The 18,790-nt window shown below is 44.8% G+C and overlaps 1 protein-coding gene across 1 annotated transcript in view; it reads right to left on the reverse strand.

The window, feature by feature from the left end:
• Window positions 1-5,050: 5,050 nt before the first annotated feature.
• Window positions 5,051-18,790, reverse strand: part of LOC138755823 (dermatan-sulfate epimerase-like protein) — a 43,348-nt gene continuing 29,608 nt past the window's right edge. The window contains exon 2 of the mRNA XM_069922501.1: window positions 5,051-7,974. Coding sequence (XP_069778602.1) covers window positions 5,400-7,974 — 2,575 coding nt within the window. The 3' untranslated portion in view covers window positions 5,051-5,399. The remainder of the gene's footprint in view (window positions 7,975-18,790) is intronic.

Consider the following 18,790-nt stretch of genomic DNA (forward strand, 5'->3'; position numbering starts at 1 on the left):
GTCATGTTCTGGAGAAAAAAAGTATTCAGTTAAAATGTGCCTGGGCAGCATCGTTTTATAAATGGGTGGTTCATTCAATAGTCGGAAGGTGGAGAAGAATCTGTCCTTGATTCTGGTGGTTTGTGTTTCACATTCATGTAACTTCTACCCAATGGGACAGGGGGGAGAGTGGGACTAAGGCAGAGTTACCTCCTGCCTTTGGGTTGGTGTGCCCTCCCTCCCTTATCTACTTATTACCTCCTGTCTTTGGGACCGTGCTCAACCCCCTGCCCCTCCCACCTCCCCACCATTTTGTTCGGGTGCCTGCTGACATTTTTCATACCCTGATGAAGGGCTCAAGCCCAAACATTGTTATCCATCTTTAGCTTTGCTACGTAAAGTGCACTGTTTGACCTGCTGAGTTTCTCCTGGAGCGTAGAAGATTGAGGGATGATTTGATAGGAGTATTTAAAATTATGAGGGGGGCAGATAGAGTCAATGTGGACAGACTTTTTCCATTGGGAGTGGGGGAGATTCAAACAAGAGGACATGGATTGAGATTGAAGGGGGGAAAGTATAGGGGAAACATAAGGGGGAATTTCTTCACTCAGAGGGTGGCGGGAGTGTGGAATGAGCTCCCGGCCGAAATGGTAGAGGTGGCTTCAATCTACCATTAAGGAAAAGTTGGAAAGATGTATGGACAAGAGAGGTGTGGAGGGTTATGGGCTAGGTGTGGGTCATTGGGACTAGGTGGGAGAAGGTTTTCAGTTTTAATATTAATGGAAAAATTGGATAGGTCTATGGACAAGAGGGGTATGGAAGATTATGGGGTGCATGCGGGTCATTGGGACTAAGTGGAAGAATGTATTTGGCATGGATTAGAAGAGCAGAACTGGCCTGTTTCTGTGCTGTAATTGTTATTTGGTTATATTGTGCTTTGGTTATATTGTGCTGACCACCGCCAGTGGGCTGATATCGCCTCAAACCGTGCATCTTGGCACCTCACAGTTCGGCGGGCAGCAACCTCCTTGGAAGAAGACCGCAGAGCCCACCTCACTGACAAAAGACAAAGGAGGAAAAACCCAACACCCAACCCCAACCAACCAATTTTCCCTTGCAACCGCTGCAACCGTGTCTGCCTGCCCTGCATCGGACTTTTCAGCCACAAACGAGCTTGCAGCTGACGTGGACATTACCCCTCCATAAATCTTCGTCCGCGAAGCCAAGCCAAAGAAGAAGCCAAAGAAGGCAAAGAAGAGTCGGCAAACATTTGTATTTTACCTCTGGGGTGGGGTTGTGTCCTTTCATATGGATGCATTCTCAACTACCCGAGATCGACATTAAAATTACTGACCACCTTATTACAAAAGCCAAGCAGTGTAGAATCCCATGGGGGTGCAGCACCGAATGGAGCCATTCATCCCATCAGCTCTGTTCTCATAAGTAAAACATGGAAATCTGCAGATGCCGCGGTTGAAGTAAAGACACAAAATGCTGGAGAAGCTCAGCAGGTCACACAGTAGCAAAGGTCAAAATACAGAACCGACGTTTCGGGCCTGAGCCCTTCATCAAGGTATGAAAAAATGTTGGCAGGCATCCGAACAAAAGAGTTGGGGAGGGGAGGCAGGAGGTGATAAGTAGAGAAGGGAGGGAGGGCCACCAGTGATCAAGGGGAGGAGGGATGGATTGGTGAAAGGAGGGGGAAGAACTGGGAAGGGGGAGGGGGAAGAAGAGAGCAGGTTAGCAGAGACCGGAAAAGTCAATGTCCATCTGGCTGATGGAAAATCAGGTGTTGTTCCCCCAATGTGCAGGATAATGCAAAAGGCCATGGATAGATATTGATCACTGTTGTCCCCTCCCTCCCTTCTCCACCTAAACCCTCCTGCCTTTACGACCAAACCTCCCCCAACCCCAGTCTCTTGTTCAGAAACCTGCCGACATTTTCCCATACCTTGATGAAGTGATCAAGCCCAATCTGTTGGTTATGTATATTTACCTTTGCTATATAAAGGACACTGCTTGACCAGCTGAGTTCCTCCAGCTGTGTGTTTTTGCTTTAGATCTGTAGTCCTGTAAACTGGAAAACACAAGGAAAGCAACGGTTGATTTTGAAAAACTACAACTCTCGACTGTGCCGGAGAATGTTAATGTCCATCTTATAGTAATGGAGGGTAGGAACATCTTCTAAATTAAGAGAGCGCGGGCCATCAATCTCAGACTTTTATTCTGCTGTCTGGACGTTCAGATTGGGAGCATACCCGGAGCAATGGCCCCTGTAGCAGAAGCAGGCCCTTCAGTCCTTCTACTCTTCACCGTGGTGTTATTCTGCTTGTTCCCACCTACACCAGGACTATATCCCTCCAGTCCCCATCCAATCCAAATTTTCCATAAATATCAAAATTGAGTCTGCATTTACCAATTCAGCTGAACTCCCACCATTCTCTGCTAAAATAAGTTTTCCCTAATGTTCACTTTAAACTTTTCCCCTTTCCCTAGTTTTTATATCATTAACCTCAGTAGAAAAACCTGCTTGCATTCATTCTATCAACTCTCCTCATAACTTTGTTTCTCGATTAAATCTCATCTCATTCTTCTTCCCTCCAGGGAATAAAGTTCTAAGCTGTTCGACCTTTCCCTGCAACTCATTACCTCACATCCCGGCAACATCCTTGTAAATCTGCTCTGCACTCTTGCGATCTTTAAGACCTTAAATTTTCTCCCAAGTGTCCTGTAGGAACCGAGTCAAATCTAGAACATTCCCAAAGGATGGTTGATTTTCAGGTTCTAGAGTCAACATCATCAACTGAAACATGAGGTCTCAGATCTCCTTGTTATTACCAAGCACCACTGAAGGAAGTTGATTCACCACCACCCCCTCCCCCATCAAGACCAGCTCCCAGAGCACTCCCATTCTCCACTAACCTTTTCACCCCACATTCCCATCTATGTTACCCCACTCCTGTGCTGCAAATAGCCCACCAACCCACAGGTTTCTGGGATACGGGAGGAAACTGGAGCACCTGGGAGAAGCCCACGCAGTCACAGGGAGAACCAGCAAAGTTCACGCAGGCTACCCAGGAGGTCTCAGGATTGGGGAGCTAGACCTGTCATACAGTGGTTCTACTATGTACCAATATGAGAGACCCTACCCCTCCCCTCACCTGTACAAAGGCTGAGCTGTCCTGGAGAAATGCCAACAACTCCCCTCTCGATACTGACCACATCAGGTCGACAGTTTATTTGGTCAGCACAACGTTATTACAGTGCCAGTGACGCAGGTTCAAATCTGGCGCTCCCTTCAGGTGTTTGTACATTATCCCCATGTCTGAGTGGGTTTCATCCAGGCACTCTGGTTTCCACCCACATTTCAAAAACATCCTGCCGATTGTAGGTCAATTGGTGTATTGGGGGCATGAGCTCATGAACAAGAAGGGTCTGTATACAGTGCTGTACATCTTTTAAAAAATTCACCATCTCCTGAACCCTCAATAACTGGGGGAACAAGGGAAAATTTTAACAATTTTGCTCAGACATTTGGGAGTGGCCCAAAGTACCTTTGTAAATGATTTTCCCGCACAATGCAGTGGAAGCAGAGGGAGAATCAATTCTCAGCCAAGGAGCTCAAAGAAGGGCAAGCCATGCTGAATGTTAATGAACACTTTCCCAACCAGAACACTTGACTGGAGCAGTGTTGAAAGGCATGTTTATCTGACCAAAGTTTGGGCGAGACTGATAACATTGACAGGTGTCGTGACTCCGTTTGGAAATCACCATTTAGAGAATCCGAACATTTCCTGAAACAAAGGAACCAGCAGGAAATGGAGGAACATAAACCACTTTCAGGCGGATGGGAGGAGTTTAAATTGGCATGGGCAATGTAGGCCAAAATGTCTATGCCTGAGCTGCTCTATGATTGAGAATAAGACCTAGAGGATATCTCTTCATGATTTGTGGGGGTAGATCTACAACAGAGATGAGGAACAACTGCTTTTCCCGCAAAGAAATAAATCTGTTGAATTCTCTGCCCCTGGAATCAGTAGAGGGTGCTATTAAATGTAGTTGGGACACAGTTAGCGAGATTTTTGAGTAATATGGGAAATTAAGGGTTATGAGAGAAGACGGTAACCGCAGCGGTTAGATTATCCATGATCTTACTGCCGGCTCGACGAGCCAGGTGGCTCCAATTTTCTAATGTTCTTATGTTGTGTCTCTCCTTGTTATACCTTTGGAAATTCCACAGATTTTGATCCCAGCTGTTGACAGCTGAGACAGATGCTGTTTGTCAACCTGTACATCTTTGCCTCTTCAGAGAAGGCTGAGGGAGTCTTGCATTTGGGGGCAGGTTTAGCCCAACGGTGGCAATGGACCAACTACAAGCACACCATCCGCTGACAATTATGGCAGGAGCCTGAGGTGACACTTGCGTTTCTCCCATGCCTCCGGATCTAACCTGGGTGATCAATGCCGCAGGAGGGTCAGGTGACCATAGGATGAGTTGCATTTCCTCTTCAACCATCTTCCTCCCACAGGTTTGGCATCCGTCAAAAGATTCCCCATCACCCCTCTTCAATGTCCTTTACATGACAGGACCAGAGAAAACTACAGCATGAAAACAGGCCATTTGGACCATCTAATGACAATCCCATCAGTCTGCTTCCAGATCAAAGACTTCCACACCCCTCCCACCCATGTACCTATCCAAGATGCTCAAATCAAACCTGCATTCATCACCTCCGCTGGCAGCTCATTCCGCAGTCTCACCGCCCTCCGAGTGAAGAAGTCCCCTTTAAAACGATCCCCCTTACACCCTTAACCCATGTCCTCTAGTTTTTGTCTTATCTAATCTCAGTGGAAAAGGTCTGCTTGCATTTATACCCCTCATTATTTTTGTGTACCTCTATTAAATCACCCCTCATTCTCCATCACTCCAGGGAATTAGGTCCTAACTTGTTTAACCTTTCTCTTTCACTCAGGTCCCCAAGTCCTGGCAACATCTTTCAGTCTCATGGATATCTTTCCAGTAAGATCCTGAAAGATTCCTAGTGTTCATAATTTCAGAAATCGTACCTCACAGAGTGAAATTCATTTATTTTGCCCTAGTCTGTTCATATGGAACGTTGGAGAGTTTTAGTGAAGTGCTGAGGAACATTTCTTTGTGGCAGGGCATAGTCATTGAATAGAAAGGAATGGAATGGGCCTTGTGGGTCCTTTTGTCACCTCCATTCAAGAACGTCCAACCACCTGAGCACAACGTTAGGAGTTGGAGTTGGAAGTGAAGTGACTCTCCAGATTCTGTGTTCGTTTCCAAGTATCTCCTTCCACTTCCTGTGCAAACCCCTCAGTTCCCGGGTCCCCCCGAGCTCAGTCAACTTTCTCTCAAATCCACTGCTCCATTGTTGGATCTCCTGACCACTCAGCTTTCAACTGACAAACCTGGAGTATCCCAACTGGCTCATCACTGACCAGCAGATGTTCTCGACCATCCTGATGTCCTGCTGGGACATCCTGTCCCGCCAGACATGGAGGTTACTGGGCAAGACCTCGCCCTCGAATGGGAGGTGGTATAGGTTTGTGGAGGTGGCAAACAGGATCCGGTTCAGCACAGCGGGAGGCAGCGGGAAGCCGAGGAATGCGTAGACCTTCTCGGCCACTTCCCGGGGAAGAGTGACAATGTCTTCGAATTTCAGTAGCTTGTAATTGGCGGATGGCAGCTTCCTGTTGATCCTCATGGCCGCCTTGGTGTTGGCGAGCCAGAGGTGGGCCAAGAGGGCCACGGAGTTCTTGGGCAGGGAGGAGAACTGCCTCCGCAGAGCCTCGTACTCTGAGGCATAGGAGGAGGGGGAGCCGCAGCTCTTGGCAGCGTCCTGGTGGAAGAGGGCAGCTAAACGCTGAGGCACGTTCCTGAGGGAGTACAGGTTGGGTTTGCCGCTGTAGAGCAAGGTGTAGACCCAGGCCCGAGGGTCCCTCACAACAAACACCGTCCTCGTCGAAGCCCCCAGAACCCCCTGTACGAAGGGGAGCTTGAGGGTCCAGGTCCCGCTGCTCAGGTTGAGCACAACGCGGGCATTCGGGTGGGACGCCAGGTGCCTCCTCAGCCCCCTGATGTAGTCTGTGTTCTTCTCTGCGCTCTCCCAGTACTTCTGGTCGGTGAGTGGGGCCTTCCTCCTGGGCTTCCTCTTCCTTTCCTGCCTGGTGGCAGGCCTGTCCATGAGGAGGTCGCCCCCTGAGCCTGGGTGAAGGGGGACATTGAGGAGGTGCAGCTTGGTGCTGTGTACCAGGGACTGGAGCCACCCCTGGACCAGGCGGTGCTGTCCTTGGCGGGCGTCAGACTCCGTCCACTCGCAGGCATCGATGAAGGGATCCAGGTCGAATTCATCCCCCCCTGCCTCCTCGGAGGGCAGCCTGATGTACAGGAAGTCGGTGGTGTTGGCGAAGAGGTGCTTGAGGATCTCGGCCCCTGAGATGGGCAGCGAAGCCACCACCACTGGCGCCATCTTGCCTGAGGCCTGGTCCCAATGGCCGGATTGGTTGGCGGAGCCAGGCTCCCTGTCCCTCCAGCCCAGAGAGCACAGGGTTCTACCACACGTGCTCCAGAGGGCCGCCATCTCGACCAGCCACAAGGAAACAGCCGCCAGCATTGCCAGTCGCAGCAGCCTGCTGTACGAGAGGTGGATCCTGCAACGGGAGGCTGCCAGACCCAGACCCAGGCACAAACCGGCCACCCCCAGCGCCAGGCCGAAGCGGGAGAGAGGGGCGCTGGCCGACTGGCTCCCTGGCAGGGTGGTGACTCCCAAGCCAAACCGGGTGACCTGGTGACCCTCCTCCACCTTGGCATAGCCCCCAAAGCCAAGGTAGGAGTAACGGGCACTGGGATCGGTGTGGCGGGTGGCCACCCACGACACCACCCGGCTGCCATTGATGGTGAGTGCCACCTTCAGCCCTTTGCCACTGTCATCGAGGAAGGCACATTCGGATACGTGAACGTAGGGCCCATGGAAGAGGTAGGCCATCCGGGTGACCGGCCTGCTCAGGTCAAAGGTCACATTGACGAACTGGGTCCACCGCTTCTTAAACTCGGCCGCCTGCTCCGCCTCCTGGATGCGGGCCCGTGGGCTGTGTCCCCGGGGGTCAAACCACACCATCTTGTACTGGGCATCCCACACATCCATCATGGCCCCATTTAACCCACCAGGGGCCACGTAAGGCACGTACTTAAAGTCGATGTCCAGGTTGTGGAAGAAAGCACTGGCCGAGCCCAAGGGGGAGCCTTGCCACTTCTCAATGTGGTCCACCACCAGCAGGGTCTGGGGATTAAGCAGCAGGAGGGCCCGGTAGACACTCCGCAGGCCCATGGTGGCGGAGTAGGCCCCTGCTGCCTCGCCACTGGCGAACACCATGCCACCGTGCTGGCTGGCAGCCACTACCTCCCCCGCTGAGCTGCCTGCTTCGTCGGCCAGCCAGTTCAGCCACTGGCCGCACTCACCCAGCTGTCCTTCCCAGGGCTGGTTGCACTGGCTGCTGGGAGAAGGCCCGAAGACCAGGACGTTGTTGAGATAGCTGTACTTGGGCCCATACAGTGCCTCGGACACGAACACCTGACCCCCGGGGGCAAAGGTGAAGGAGTTTTGGTCCGGGTGCTCATGACCCGGGTTGAAGTTCTTCCAGCCATCGATCCAAGAGTATGGGCTCCCGTGGACGATCTCGTAGACTGCTCGGCCACCCAGCTTCCCCGACTTGAAGGAGACAAAGGTGTTGCCGGGCTGGTGGTCCAAGCCCCCCCCGTAGGTCACCACCCCCCAGTTGGAGAAGACATGCAGCCTCGGGGTGCCATGGAAGGCAGGGGGACGGGGCACAAGTTGGGGGTCGTACCAGATGAACTCGGTGTGCAGGGTGCACCACCTGTGGGCACTCGAGGGTTCCATGGGCCCGTCCTTGGGACGGTGCCTCCGGATCTGCTTGGCCAACCAATTTCCACTGCCGTCCCTTAGCACGAACCTGCAATAGATGGAACAGACACAGAGCTTTAGCCAGAGTGAACGTCAGCGGTACCATTCAATGAAACAAGAAAATCTATAGAAGCTGGGGTCAAGTGCAACGCAAAAACTTGCTGGAGAAACTCAGCATCACCTGAATAACATTTCAGGCCTGAGCCTGTCATTGGGAATCTGGAAAGACAAGAGCAGGAAAGAGGATCACTTGGGTATCCCTTCACCCCTCCCCCCCCCCACCTCCATTGATGTGACGCAAAGTCATTGAGGACCCCTTCCCCCACGCACACAGCAACTTTCAGCTGTTCCTGTCGGGGAAGTGATGCAGGAGGATCAGAGCCAGCCCCACCAGGCTGAGGAACTGCTCACATTGAGACCACTCATATTCACGTAACAATATTTATTTATTCATTTGTATATCTGAATACTTGCCTGCGTATGTGTTGTTTGTCCACAGGCAGGATATCAATAAGAATGAAACAGTGCAGAAGAGATTTACAAGCATGTTGCTGGGATTTGAGGAGTTGAATTACAAGGAAAGGTAAAACAGATTTATTCCCTGGAGCATACAATGAGTGCAGATTTACAAAACTATAATTTGTATGCCAGCAGGATTTTTCCACTGGGTGAAATAAAAATTAGAGGACATGGGTTAAGGGTATAGAAATTGCAGGGGCCCTGGCTGATATATTCAAAATATCCTTAGCCATGGGTGAGGTGAGTAGCTCATGTTGACCCGTTGCTTAAAAAAGACTCCAAAAATAAATCAGGTAAACCTGACGTGAGTAGTAGGTAAATTATTGGAAGGAGTTCTAAGAGATCAGATATATAGGTATTTGGACAGTCATGGGCCGTTAGACTGTGGGTGGTAGGCTATGGTGTGATGTAACTGGGTCCCTAGGAGATGTGCCACTGCTGTCCATAGGTCAGACGTGAACTGTGCCCCCCTGTCCGACGCAAGATTGGAAGGAAGGCCGAAACAGGCTACCCAGTAGGCGATGAGGGAGCAGGATTTCGTGGAAGTGTCTGAAACTGGGTCAGCTTCTGGCCATCTAGTGAACCTCTTCACCATCATGAACAGACACATGGCACCTCTGGACACAAGCAATAGCCCAATGATATCCACGTAAACATGGTCAAATAATCTGTGTGTCGGTGGGAAGGACTGAAGAGGGGCTTTCACGTGCCCCTGCACCTTGGGATGTCTGACAGTGCAGGCAAGTTCTGGCCCAGTGGCCAACTTGTTTATGCAGGCTAAGTCACATGAATCTGTCTGCGACCAGTCGAGTTGTTGCCCAGATGGATGGGTGGGCCAACCTGTTAAAGACAGTCAGCATAGCTTTTTGCGTGGTAGGTCATGTTTAATGAATATTGTAGAGTTCTTTGAGGAGGTTACAAAGGTAGATGAAGGAAAGGCTATGGATGTTGCCTACATGGACATTAATAAAGCTTTTCACAAGGTCCTACATGGGAGGTCAGTTCAGAAGGTTATGACACATAGGATTAATAATACTTAATTCTGTGCACAACATTGTTTAAAGTGGTACAATTTAAAGTGGTACATAGAAAACACATGTCCAAAGTTTGATGATCTCGTTTTTATCCTGATATTGATTCTTCATGTGACAAATGTAAAAATTATGAGCCCTCTCTAATTCATACATTCTGGATTGTCCAGAACTAGAAGAATATTGGGAACAATTCTTTAAAACTCAAACCATTTATTTTTACTGGTTTGTTTGATTATTCTCTAGAAGAGACGATTTCCTTGAATTCAACTCAAAAGAGAGTAGTAGCTTTTACTTCATTGACGGCCAGACCAGCAACTTGGATCAGATGGAATGACAGCAGAGCACCAACTTATACGCAATGGGTACAGGACGTTATGTCTTGCTTGCGTTTGGAGAAAATTAGATCATGTGGCCACTGGAATCACAGTGGACACAAGGAAATAACCACACAAGGCATTTCTAGAGTGAATCAAACGGAGTTACTCATCACCAACGCAACCTTTTAAAAGCCAGAATCACACGCTTGACACATGCTGACGCCATCACGCACTGATGTCACATGGTGGGTTCTATGCCTCCTGGGAGTTGTAGTGCCACCATAGCATTGCGACAATCTAACATTAAGGAGATCAAGTTTGAATTTGACAAGACATGGGGCCCATTCATGGACTATGATCATAATTTGATTACTTAGCCAGGGGTGCTCTGAGGGCTTTCGATCAGATGTCAGAGAGCCGATACTCGATTCTTTACAATTTATTTGCTGGTGACCGTATTTAGTGGAAGGGGTTAGATTAGTTAGTTTTTATTCTTCTTTTTTTCTTTTATCTTTTGTTGTTATTTTTGGGTTTTTTTAATAGCTAGAGAAAAAAAGAAGATTCAGACACTAGGTATCCATTGATGGGTTCTAAACTGGATTTGTAATTATCTGTGTGGGAGAAAACAGAGGATGGTAGTGGATGGTTGCTTCTCTGAGTGGAGGCCTGTGACTCAAGGTGTGCCTCAGGGATTGGTGTTGGGACCATTGTCGTTTGTTGTCTATATCAATGATCTGGATGATAATGTGGGAAATTGGATCAGTGAGTTTTCTGATGACACAAAGACAGGAGGCTTTGTGGACAGCGAGGAAAAATTTCAAAGCTTGCTGAGGGATCTGGACCAACTGGGAGAATGGTCCATAAAATGGCAGATGGAGTTTAATGTCGACAAGTGTGAAATGATGCATTTTGGAAGGGAAAACCACGGTAGGACATACACAGTCCGGAGTGCGGAGGAGCAGAGAGATCTGGGAAAACATTGTTCCCTGAAGGTGGTGTCACAGGTGGACACAGCTGTTAAGAAAGCTTTTGGCATCTTATCCTTTATAAATTAAAGTATTAAGTATAGGAGGTGGGATGTTATGTTCAAGTTGTTTAAGGCATTGGTGAGACCAAATTTGGAATATTGCCTGCAATTCTAGTGACCTAGCACCAGGAAAGATATCACTAAGATTGAAAGAGTACAGAGAAGTTGAGTTACAGGGAAAGGTTAAACAGATTAGGACCTTATTCCATGGAGCAAGGAAGAATGAGAGGAGATTTCACAGAGGTTTCCAAGATTATGAGAAGAATAGACAGAGTGGTTGTAAGTAGGTTTTTTCTTTTTTTTATTATTTTGAATGCTTTATTTATAAATTTGTAAACCACAATAATATTTACATTATATTCAGTTCTAAATTGTTTCAAAAGATATATATGTGATATATATCATCCAACCCCTCCCTCCCACAAACCACCCTCCCATCTCCCATACCACCCCACCCATAAAAGAAAAGAAAGAAAAAATAAAAATTGGAGAAAGCCAAGAAAATAAAACATTTATACATCAAAGTCTATTGGAAGTTACCAAGAAGTGAGGTCTTCGAAGAGTCAATTGTATATGCAGACCAGAATTTTGTAAATATAGATTCCATATTTTTGAAAAAAACATGATATTTATCTCATGAAGTAATTTTCACTAACATATACAACTGTGGTTCTGCAGGCCATCTTTCCATGCCTAAATTTATTTCTGATGATATTGCTATATATATTCCATGATATTGATATACATTACCTAGAAACTTCTAAAGAAATTAACACAAATTCAATTTGATAAATATTTAATTTTAATTTCAGCCTTTTAGCCTTAATATTAATCGATAAATAAAAAAAATGACCCAAGTAGTTCAATCAAAAAAATTACCTACTCCTAACCAAAATTGTCTATCGTTAGGACATTGCCAAGTTGAATGTAAAAATGTCCAATCTCAAATCTACACTTAAAACATAGATCTGATATGGTAGGATTTAATCTATTTAATTTTTATAGACTCAAATATAACTGATGTAAAAAAATGATATTGAACTAAACCAGTGGTTCTCAACCTTTTTCTTTCCACTCACATACCACTTTAAGTAATCCCTCTGCCATCGGTGCTCTGCGGTTAGTAAGGGATTGCTTAAAGTGGAATGTGAGTGGAAAGAAAAAAGGTTGAAAACCACTGTTTTAATCGTACCTCATTGACTCGTTATGTGCACGATTTCATAACTCCAAAGGAAATGGACCAATGACAATTTTTCTCAAACAAAATATATCAGTAACATCTGGGTCTAGAGCAGTGATTCTCAACCTTCCCTTCTCACTCACATTCCATCTTAAGGAATCCCTTACCAATCACAGAGCACTGATTGCATAGGGATTCCTTAAAGTGGTATGTGAGTGGAAAGAAAAAGGTTGAGAATGATTGAACTAACCTATATCTAACATTTATAAGTTTAATCATATTATTCTCACACACATCCATCCAGTCCTTTCACTTATTCAAGTATTTAAATATAGTTCCCATCTTAATCTTGATTTATGTACCCCAATTTTGGGGGCCTTAGTTTGAAGTAAGTTATACATTACTGAAATAAATTTGCTTACAGTAGTATTAAAAATCAATAATTCTAATTCACTTTGATTAGTTAACATCAAAGTAGAACCTATTTTGCCAGATAAAAAAAGATAATAACAAAATAAAGTATTATCAGGTACATTAAATTTTTCCCTCATTCTTTCAAATGTTATAAATCTCCCATCCTCAAAACAAACCTCTTCCTCTTAATACCCTTCCATCTACAAATCATCTTCCTCAATACCCTTCCATCTACAAATCCTCTTCCTCTTATTACCCTTCCATCTACAAATCCTCTTCCTCAATACCCTTCCATCTACAAATCTTCTTCCTCTTAATACCCTTCCATCTACAAATCCTCTTCTTCTTATTACCCTTCCATCTACAAATCCTATTCCTCAATACCCTTCCATCTTCAAATCCTCAAGAACTGGTTATCCATTCAAAAAGTATAAGCCTATTTTGACATAGAGGCATTTTCCTAGATATTAAAACTTTCATACCAACTTCATTATCAATATTGTTCCACAACTCAATCAAATGTTTTAAAATAGAAGATTCCCTACTTCCAAGTAACAATTTAGAATTCCATTTATAAATAAAATCCTGGGAATTCATATCCCCTATTAATTCAACAGAAGTGCAAACTGGAATATTATCTAAACTGAACAATACATTAATAAATTTCATTTGAGCTGCTTTATAATAATTCTTAAAATGAGGAAGATGTAAACCCCTTCTAATTCATAGTTCCAAGTCAGTTTTTACAAAAAGACCATTGGCATTTTATCTTTCCATAATAATTTCCAAACCACTGTATTTAAGTCCTTAAAAATTTTTTGAAGGAATTGGGATGGATAGGAAAAACATTCATTTTGACACAATTAACTCTGCCAACCAAAGTAATAGGTAAATTATTCCACTTTTTAAAATCTGCAACAATTCTATTAAGCAAAGATAAATAATTAAATTTATATAAATATTTCAAATCATTATTAATTCTAATGCCTAAATATTCACTACCTATGTCAGCCCACCTAAATTTTGTGATTATTTTACAATCTGTATAATTACCCATGGCTAAGGGCATAATCTCACTTTTTTTTCCCAGTTAAATTTATATCCAAAAATTTCCCCATATTCTTTCAATCTAATCTGTAATTGGGACAAAGAATTTATCAGTTAAATAAACCAAAACATCAACAACAAATAAATTAATTTTATATTCTTCTTGATTCACTTTAATTACCTTAATCTTAGAATCTTGTCTAATAATTTTAGCTAAAAGCTCAACTACTTATATAAATAAATCTGGGGACAAAGGATAATCTTGATCTAGTTAATGGAAAAGAAGCAGATATTTGTCCATTATAATAACTTTTGCCAAATGATTTTTTATATAAAGCTTTAACACAATTTATAAATGTAGAACCAATGCCAAACTTCTCCAGTACTTTAAACAAAAAATTTTATTCTAATCTATCAAAAGTTTTTTTGTGGATCCAAAGTTTCTGCTACTACAATTCCCTCTTTTTTTGAATTAAATTAATTAAACTAATTAATCTTGCTATATTTTCTACAGAATAGCACTTTTTAATAAATCCTGTTTGATCCATATGAATTAAACCAGGCAACGTTTAGGCTTTTTCCACTTCGATTGGGTGAGATAAATGCAAGAGTTCATCGTTTTAACCTCAAAGGGGAAAGGTTTAGGGGGAACATTAAGGAAAAGTTCTTCACTCAGAGAGTGGTGGGAGTGTGAAATGAGCTGCCATCTAGTGTGGTGAATGCGGGCTCAATCTTGAGTTCTAAGCATAAATTGGATAGGTACATGGATGGGAGATTTCTAGAGGGTTATGGAATGGGAGCAGGTCAATGGGTCTAGTGAAATAATAGTCGGCACAGACTAAAAGGGCCAAATGGCTTGTTTTCTGTTCTGTAGCAGTTTCTATGGTGAAAGGGGAAATGTTTAGGGAAAACATTAGAGGGTACTCCTTCACATAGAGTAGTGGCAAATGTTGGATAGGTACATGGATAGAAGAGGTATGGAGGGTTATGGACTGGGTGTAAATCAGTGGGATGAGGCAGAATAATAGTCTAGCACAGACTAGAAGGGTGGAAGGTCCTATTTCCATTATGTAGTGCTCCATGGTTCTATAGTGGTGTAAGGCAAGGATGAGGCCAAATTTGGAATATTGTGTGCAGTTTTGGTTGCCGAATTATAGGAAAGATAGAAACAGAATAGAGAGAGTGCAGAGGAGATTTACGAAAATGCAGCCTGGGTTTCAGGGTTTGAGTTACAGGGAAAGGTTGAGCAGGCTGGGACTTTATTCCCTGGAGCATAGAAGATTGAGGGGTGATTGATAGAAGTATTTATAATTATGAGGGAGACAGAAAGAGACAATGTGGACAGGCTTTTTCCACTGAGAGTGGGGGAGATTCAAACAAGAGGACATGGATTGAGATTGAAGGCAGAAAGTTTAGGGGAAACTTTCTTCACTCAGAAGGTGGCAGAAGGGTGGAATAAGCATCCAGCTGAAGTAATAGATGGAGGTTTAATTTTAATATTTAAGGAATAGTTGGATGGGTATATGGATGAGGAAGGTGTGGAGGATTATGGGCTGGGTGCTGGTCAATGGGACTAGGTGGGAGAAGGTGTTCAGCACGGACTTGAAGGGCTGAACTGGCCTGCTTCTGTGCTGTAATTGTTATATGGTTATATGGTTATAGTTCACAGACCTTGACAGCACAGGTCCATCACTCCTTGCAACATTCTAAACCTTGCTTAGTGAAAACACCATGCTGGAGAAACTCAGCAAGTCAAAGAGTGTAATTTATACAGCAAAAATAAATATACATAACCAACGTGTCACCCACATCACGATATGAGCAAAATGTAGGCAGGTCCCCGAAGGAAATGGTGAGAGGGATTTGGAGCAGGGAGAGGAGCAAAGTTCTACAGGCAAGAGGTCCCAGGTCGATAAGCACAGAAAATGGGAGTGGGGGATAGCTGTGGGAGTCACCTACTGTATCCAAAGCTCCCTCTACATCAGAAAGACTTTAGACAGACTGGGAGATCACTTCACTGAGCACTTTCGCTCTGCATCAATGATAAGGATCTCCCAGTGGACAAGCATTCAGTTCTGCGCCACCCTCCCACACTGACATGCCAAACTAAGGACATCCATAAATTGGAGGATATTCCGTCTGGGAACCCTCCAACTGGATGGTATTAATATCAACTGTTTCCGTCTCCCTTTCTTCCCCATCCCTCTGCCTTCCCCCTCCCGCTCTCCACCCCTTCGCTCTCTATTCACAGAGCCATCCCTCCTCTTCCTGCTTGCTCGTGTGCCCTCCAGCCCACAATTCCCTCACTAGAAATATATTTAACTCAATAACTTACTTTACTAAGAAATATATATTTTATAACTAATGATTTTAACACAAATGTGTTACATGTGTACCTGGCCAGTGGCGTCACTAGGGTTGGTGTCATCCGGAGGGTAACTCATGGTGTCACCCCTCACCCCACCCCCACCGCCATGGACTGAGTAACTGAGCGGAAGCCCTTTTTTGATTTTTCTCCTTTTTTTCCTTGAATTACGACTTCATTCTCAAAAAAGGTTATTGATTAAGGTTCGCAAATCCTAATTACCACAATATTTTACTAAAACACCAGAAAATACAACTGTAAAAACACCAGCAGCAACAAAAAAATCAGCGCGTGCTGGTAGCGCGGGCAGACGGAACAAACGTGATTCAAAGCGTTATTGTAAATGGGTAACAATGACAGCTCTGACTGGGGCACATTAGAAGGTTCAAAAAGTTAAGGAGCACAGAGTTTTAACCTTGTAGGTGTATTGATACATGTCAGCAGGGCTTACGAAAAATGTTAGAAATAACTACGGGGATACTTTTATAAAAATAATAAATTTCTGCTGGAACACTGCACAAAAATTTTATATTCAGCCCTTCTGGTGTCAACACCTCTGATGGCGTCACCCGGTACGGTCCGCACCCACTGAGAGATGCCGGTGTATGTGGCCATAACTTGAAAATTGTCTCCTTGCTAATTTGGTCAGCGTGGACAAGTTGGGTCGAAGGGCCTGTTCTGCACTGCATGACTCTATAGGTTAACAATACATGTTGTTATATTCCTTGTATATACATGTGCCCATCCCAGTGGTCCTCAACCTTTTTCATTCCACTCACATCCCACTTTAAGTAATTCCTACACCATCGGTGCTCTGAGATTAGTAAGGGATTGCTTAAGGTGGGATGTGGGTGGAAAGGGAAGGTTGAGAATCACTGTTCTAGACCCAGTTATTACTGATATATTTTGCTTGAGAAAAATTGTCATTGGCCCATTTCCTTTGGAGTTCTGAAACCATGCACATAACGAGTCAATGAGGGACGATTAAAACAGTGGTTTTCAACCTTTTTCTTCCCACTCACATCCCACCTTAAGCAATCCCTTACTAAGCAATCCCTATACGATGGCATAGGGAATACTTAAAGTGGTACGTGAATGGAAAGAAAACGGTTGAGAACCACTGCTCTACCCAGAAGCCCCTCAAGCACTAAATTTAAATTTTAAATTTAAATTAAATTTTAAATTTAGACATACAGGATGGTAACAGGCCCTTTCGGCCCTCAAGTCCGTGCTGCTCAATTAACCTACGTTCTGGGTACGTTTCGAACATTGGGAGAAAACCGGAGCCCAAGGAAAGACCCACACAGACATAGGGAGAACGTACAAACTCCTTACAGACAGCCCAGGATTCGAACCCCGGTTCTACGGCTGGTGCTGTAAAGGCATTATGCTAACCGTGACGTAAATCGTGCCACCCCTATCGTATCTGCTTCCTCCATGATTCTGAGCAGACTATGCCTGCAACCCATCACTCCCTGCACCACCTTGACCCCTACCCCAACCCCTCACCCCACCTCTAGCACGTGGCATTTTGTTGCTTTCTACTAACCTCTCTTTGTGCATTCTGAATGGTGCTGGACTTTCTGTGCACCACCTCTAAATATCTTCATGCACGTGGTCAGGAGAAATTCCAAATTCAGAGTTATCTTGAGGCCACTTTATTTAATTTGAACAGTGTTCCAAATTGGTGACCCGTCAGGAAATTTCTTTTTACCTAAAAGCATTCAGCTTGTGACTGTCTCCTGGATTGTGATGAGGGCTTCTGTCTGCATGCCTGTGTAAACTGTGAGTTTCAGACCCCCAACACTCTCTGAATGACAAAAAAAGAGTTTTCGTCTCCTTCTACTCCATTCACCAATAATACTAAACCCTACGCTTTTGTGTATCTGTTACACTCTCATTTGCATATATATCCATATAACCTCTACAGTCCGGAAACAGGCCCTCTCAGCCCCTCTAGTCCGCACTGATTTAAGAGAACTCCACTAGTTCCACCTACCTGCTCCCTGCCCATAACCCTCCAACCCCCTCACATCCATGCACTCATCCACCCTCCTCTTAAATGACAGGATTGACCCTGTTGCAACCACCTCTTCCGGAAGGTCATTCCACTCAGCCACCCCTCTCTGAGTGAAGAAGTTTCCCCTCATGTTACTTCTAAACTTTTTCCCCCTAACCCTTAACTTATGACCCCTCGTTCCAATCCCACCTACCCTCAAGGGGAAGAGCCTATTCACATCTAATCTATCTATTCCCCTCATAATTGTATATACCTCTATCAAATCCCCCCTCAACCTTCTATGCTCCAATGAATAAAGACCCCGTCTACTCAATCTTTCTCCGTATTCTAGATACTGCAATTCCGGCAACATTCTAGTAAATCCTCTCTGCACCCTCTCCACCTTATTGATCCCCTTATTCTTGCACTACCTAATGTCGATATGTAGACTGGCCTGACTGGATAGCACACAGAACCAAACTTTTCGCTGTATTGCTGTACACGTGACAATAAATAATTCAATTCACCACTCTCAGCCCTTGATTATCTGGTCTATGGTCAGAGAAAGAATTTCTTGTTAATGGCATAAGGTAGGAAACAACTTCAACTGGCCATGTTTATATCCGGTTTCATGTCTTATTGATGAATTGACACAATTCCTGGAGACCAGTATGACAATTGATAGGGATAAAAATGAACTCAGACATCATTTCACCTGAAGCATCAAAGGCTTTTGCATGATTTTTCCAAACAGGAGCCTGAGTGGAACTAAATGAGCAAGCCTTTCCTTGAAGAGAGTGTATAGTTTGGGCCCTGAGCACCTGGACTTTCGAGCCTGGGTGTGAACGACCCCTCTGGAATACTCCTGAAATGTTTTCAGCGTTAGACAAAATAGGGATTGGGGGTTTGCCTTCTGTCAGAGCCATACAGGATATTACATTTTTCAATTGATTTTAAAAAATC

This window comes from Narcine bancroftii, chromosome 2 (genome assembly GCF_036971445.1).
Source record: "Narcine bancroftii isolate sNarBan1 chromosome 2, sNarBan1.hap1, whole genome shotgun sequence".
NCBI classification, from domain to species: Eukaryota; Metazoa; Chordata; class Chondrichthyes; order Torpediniformes; family Narcinidae; genus Narcine; species Narcine bancroftii.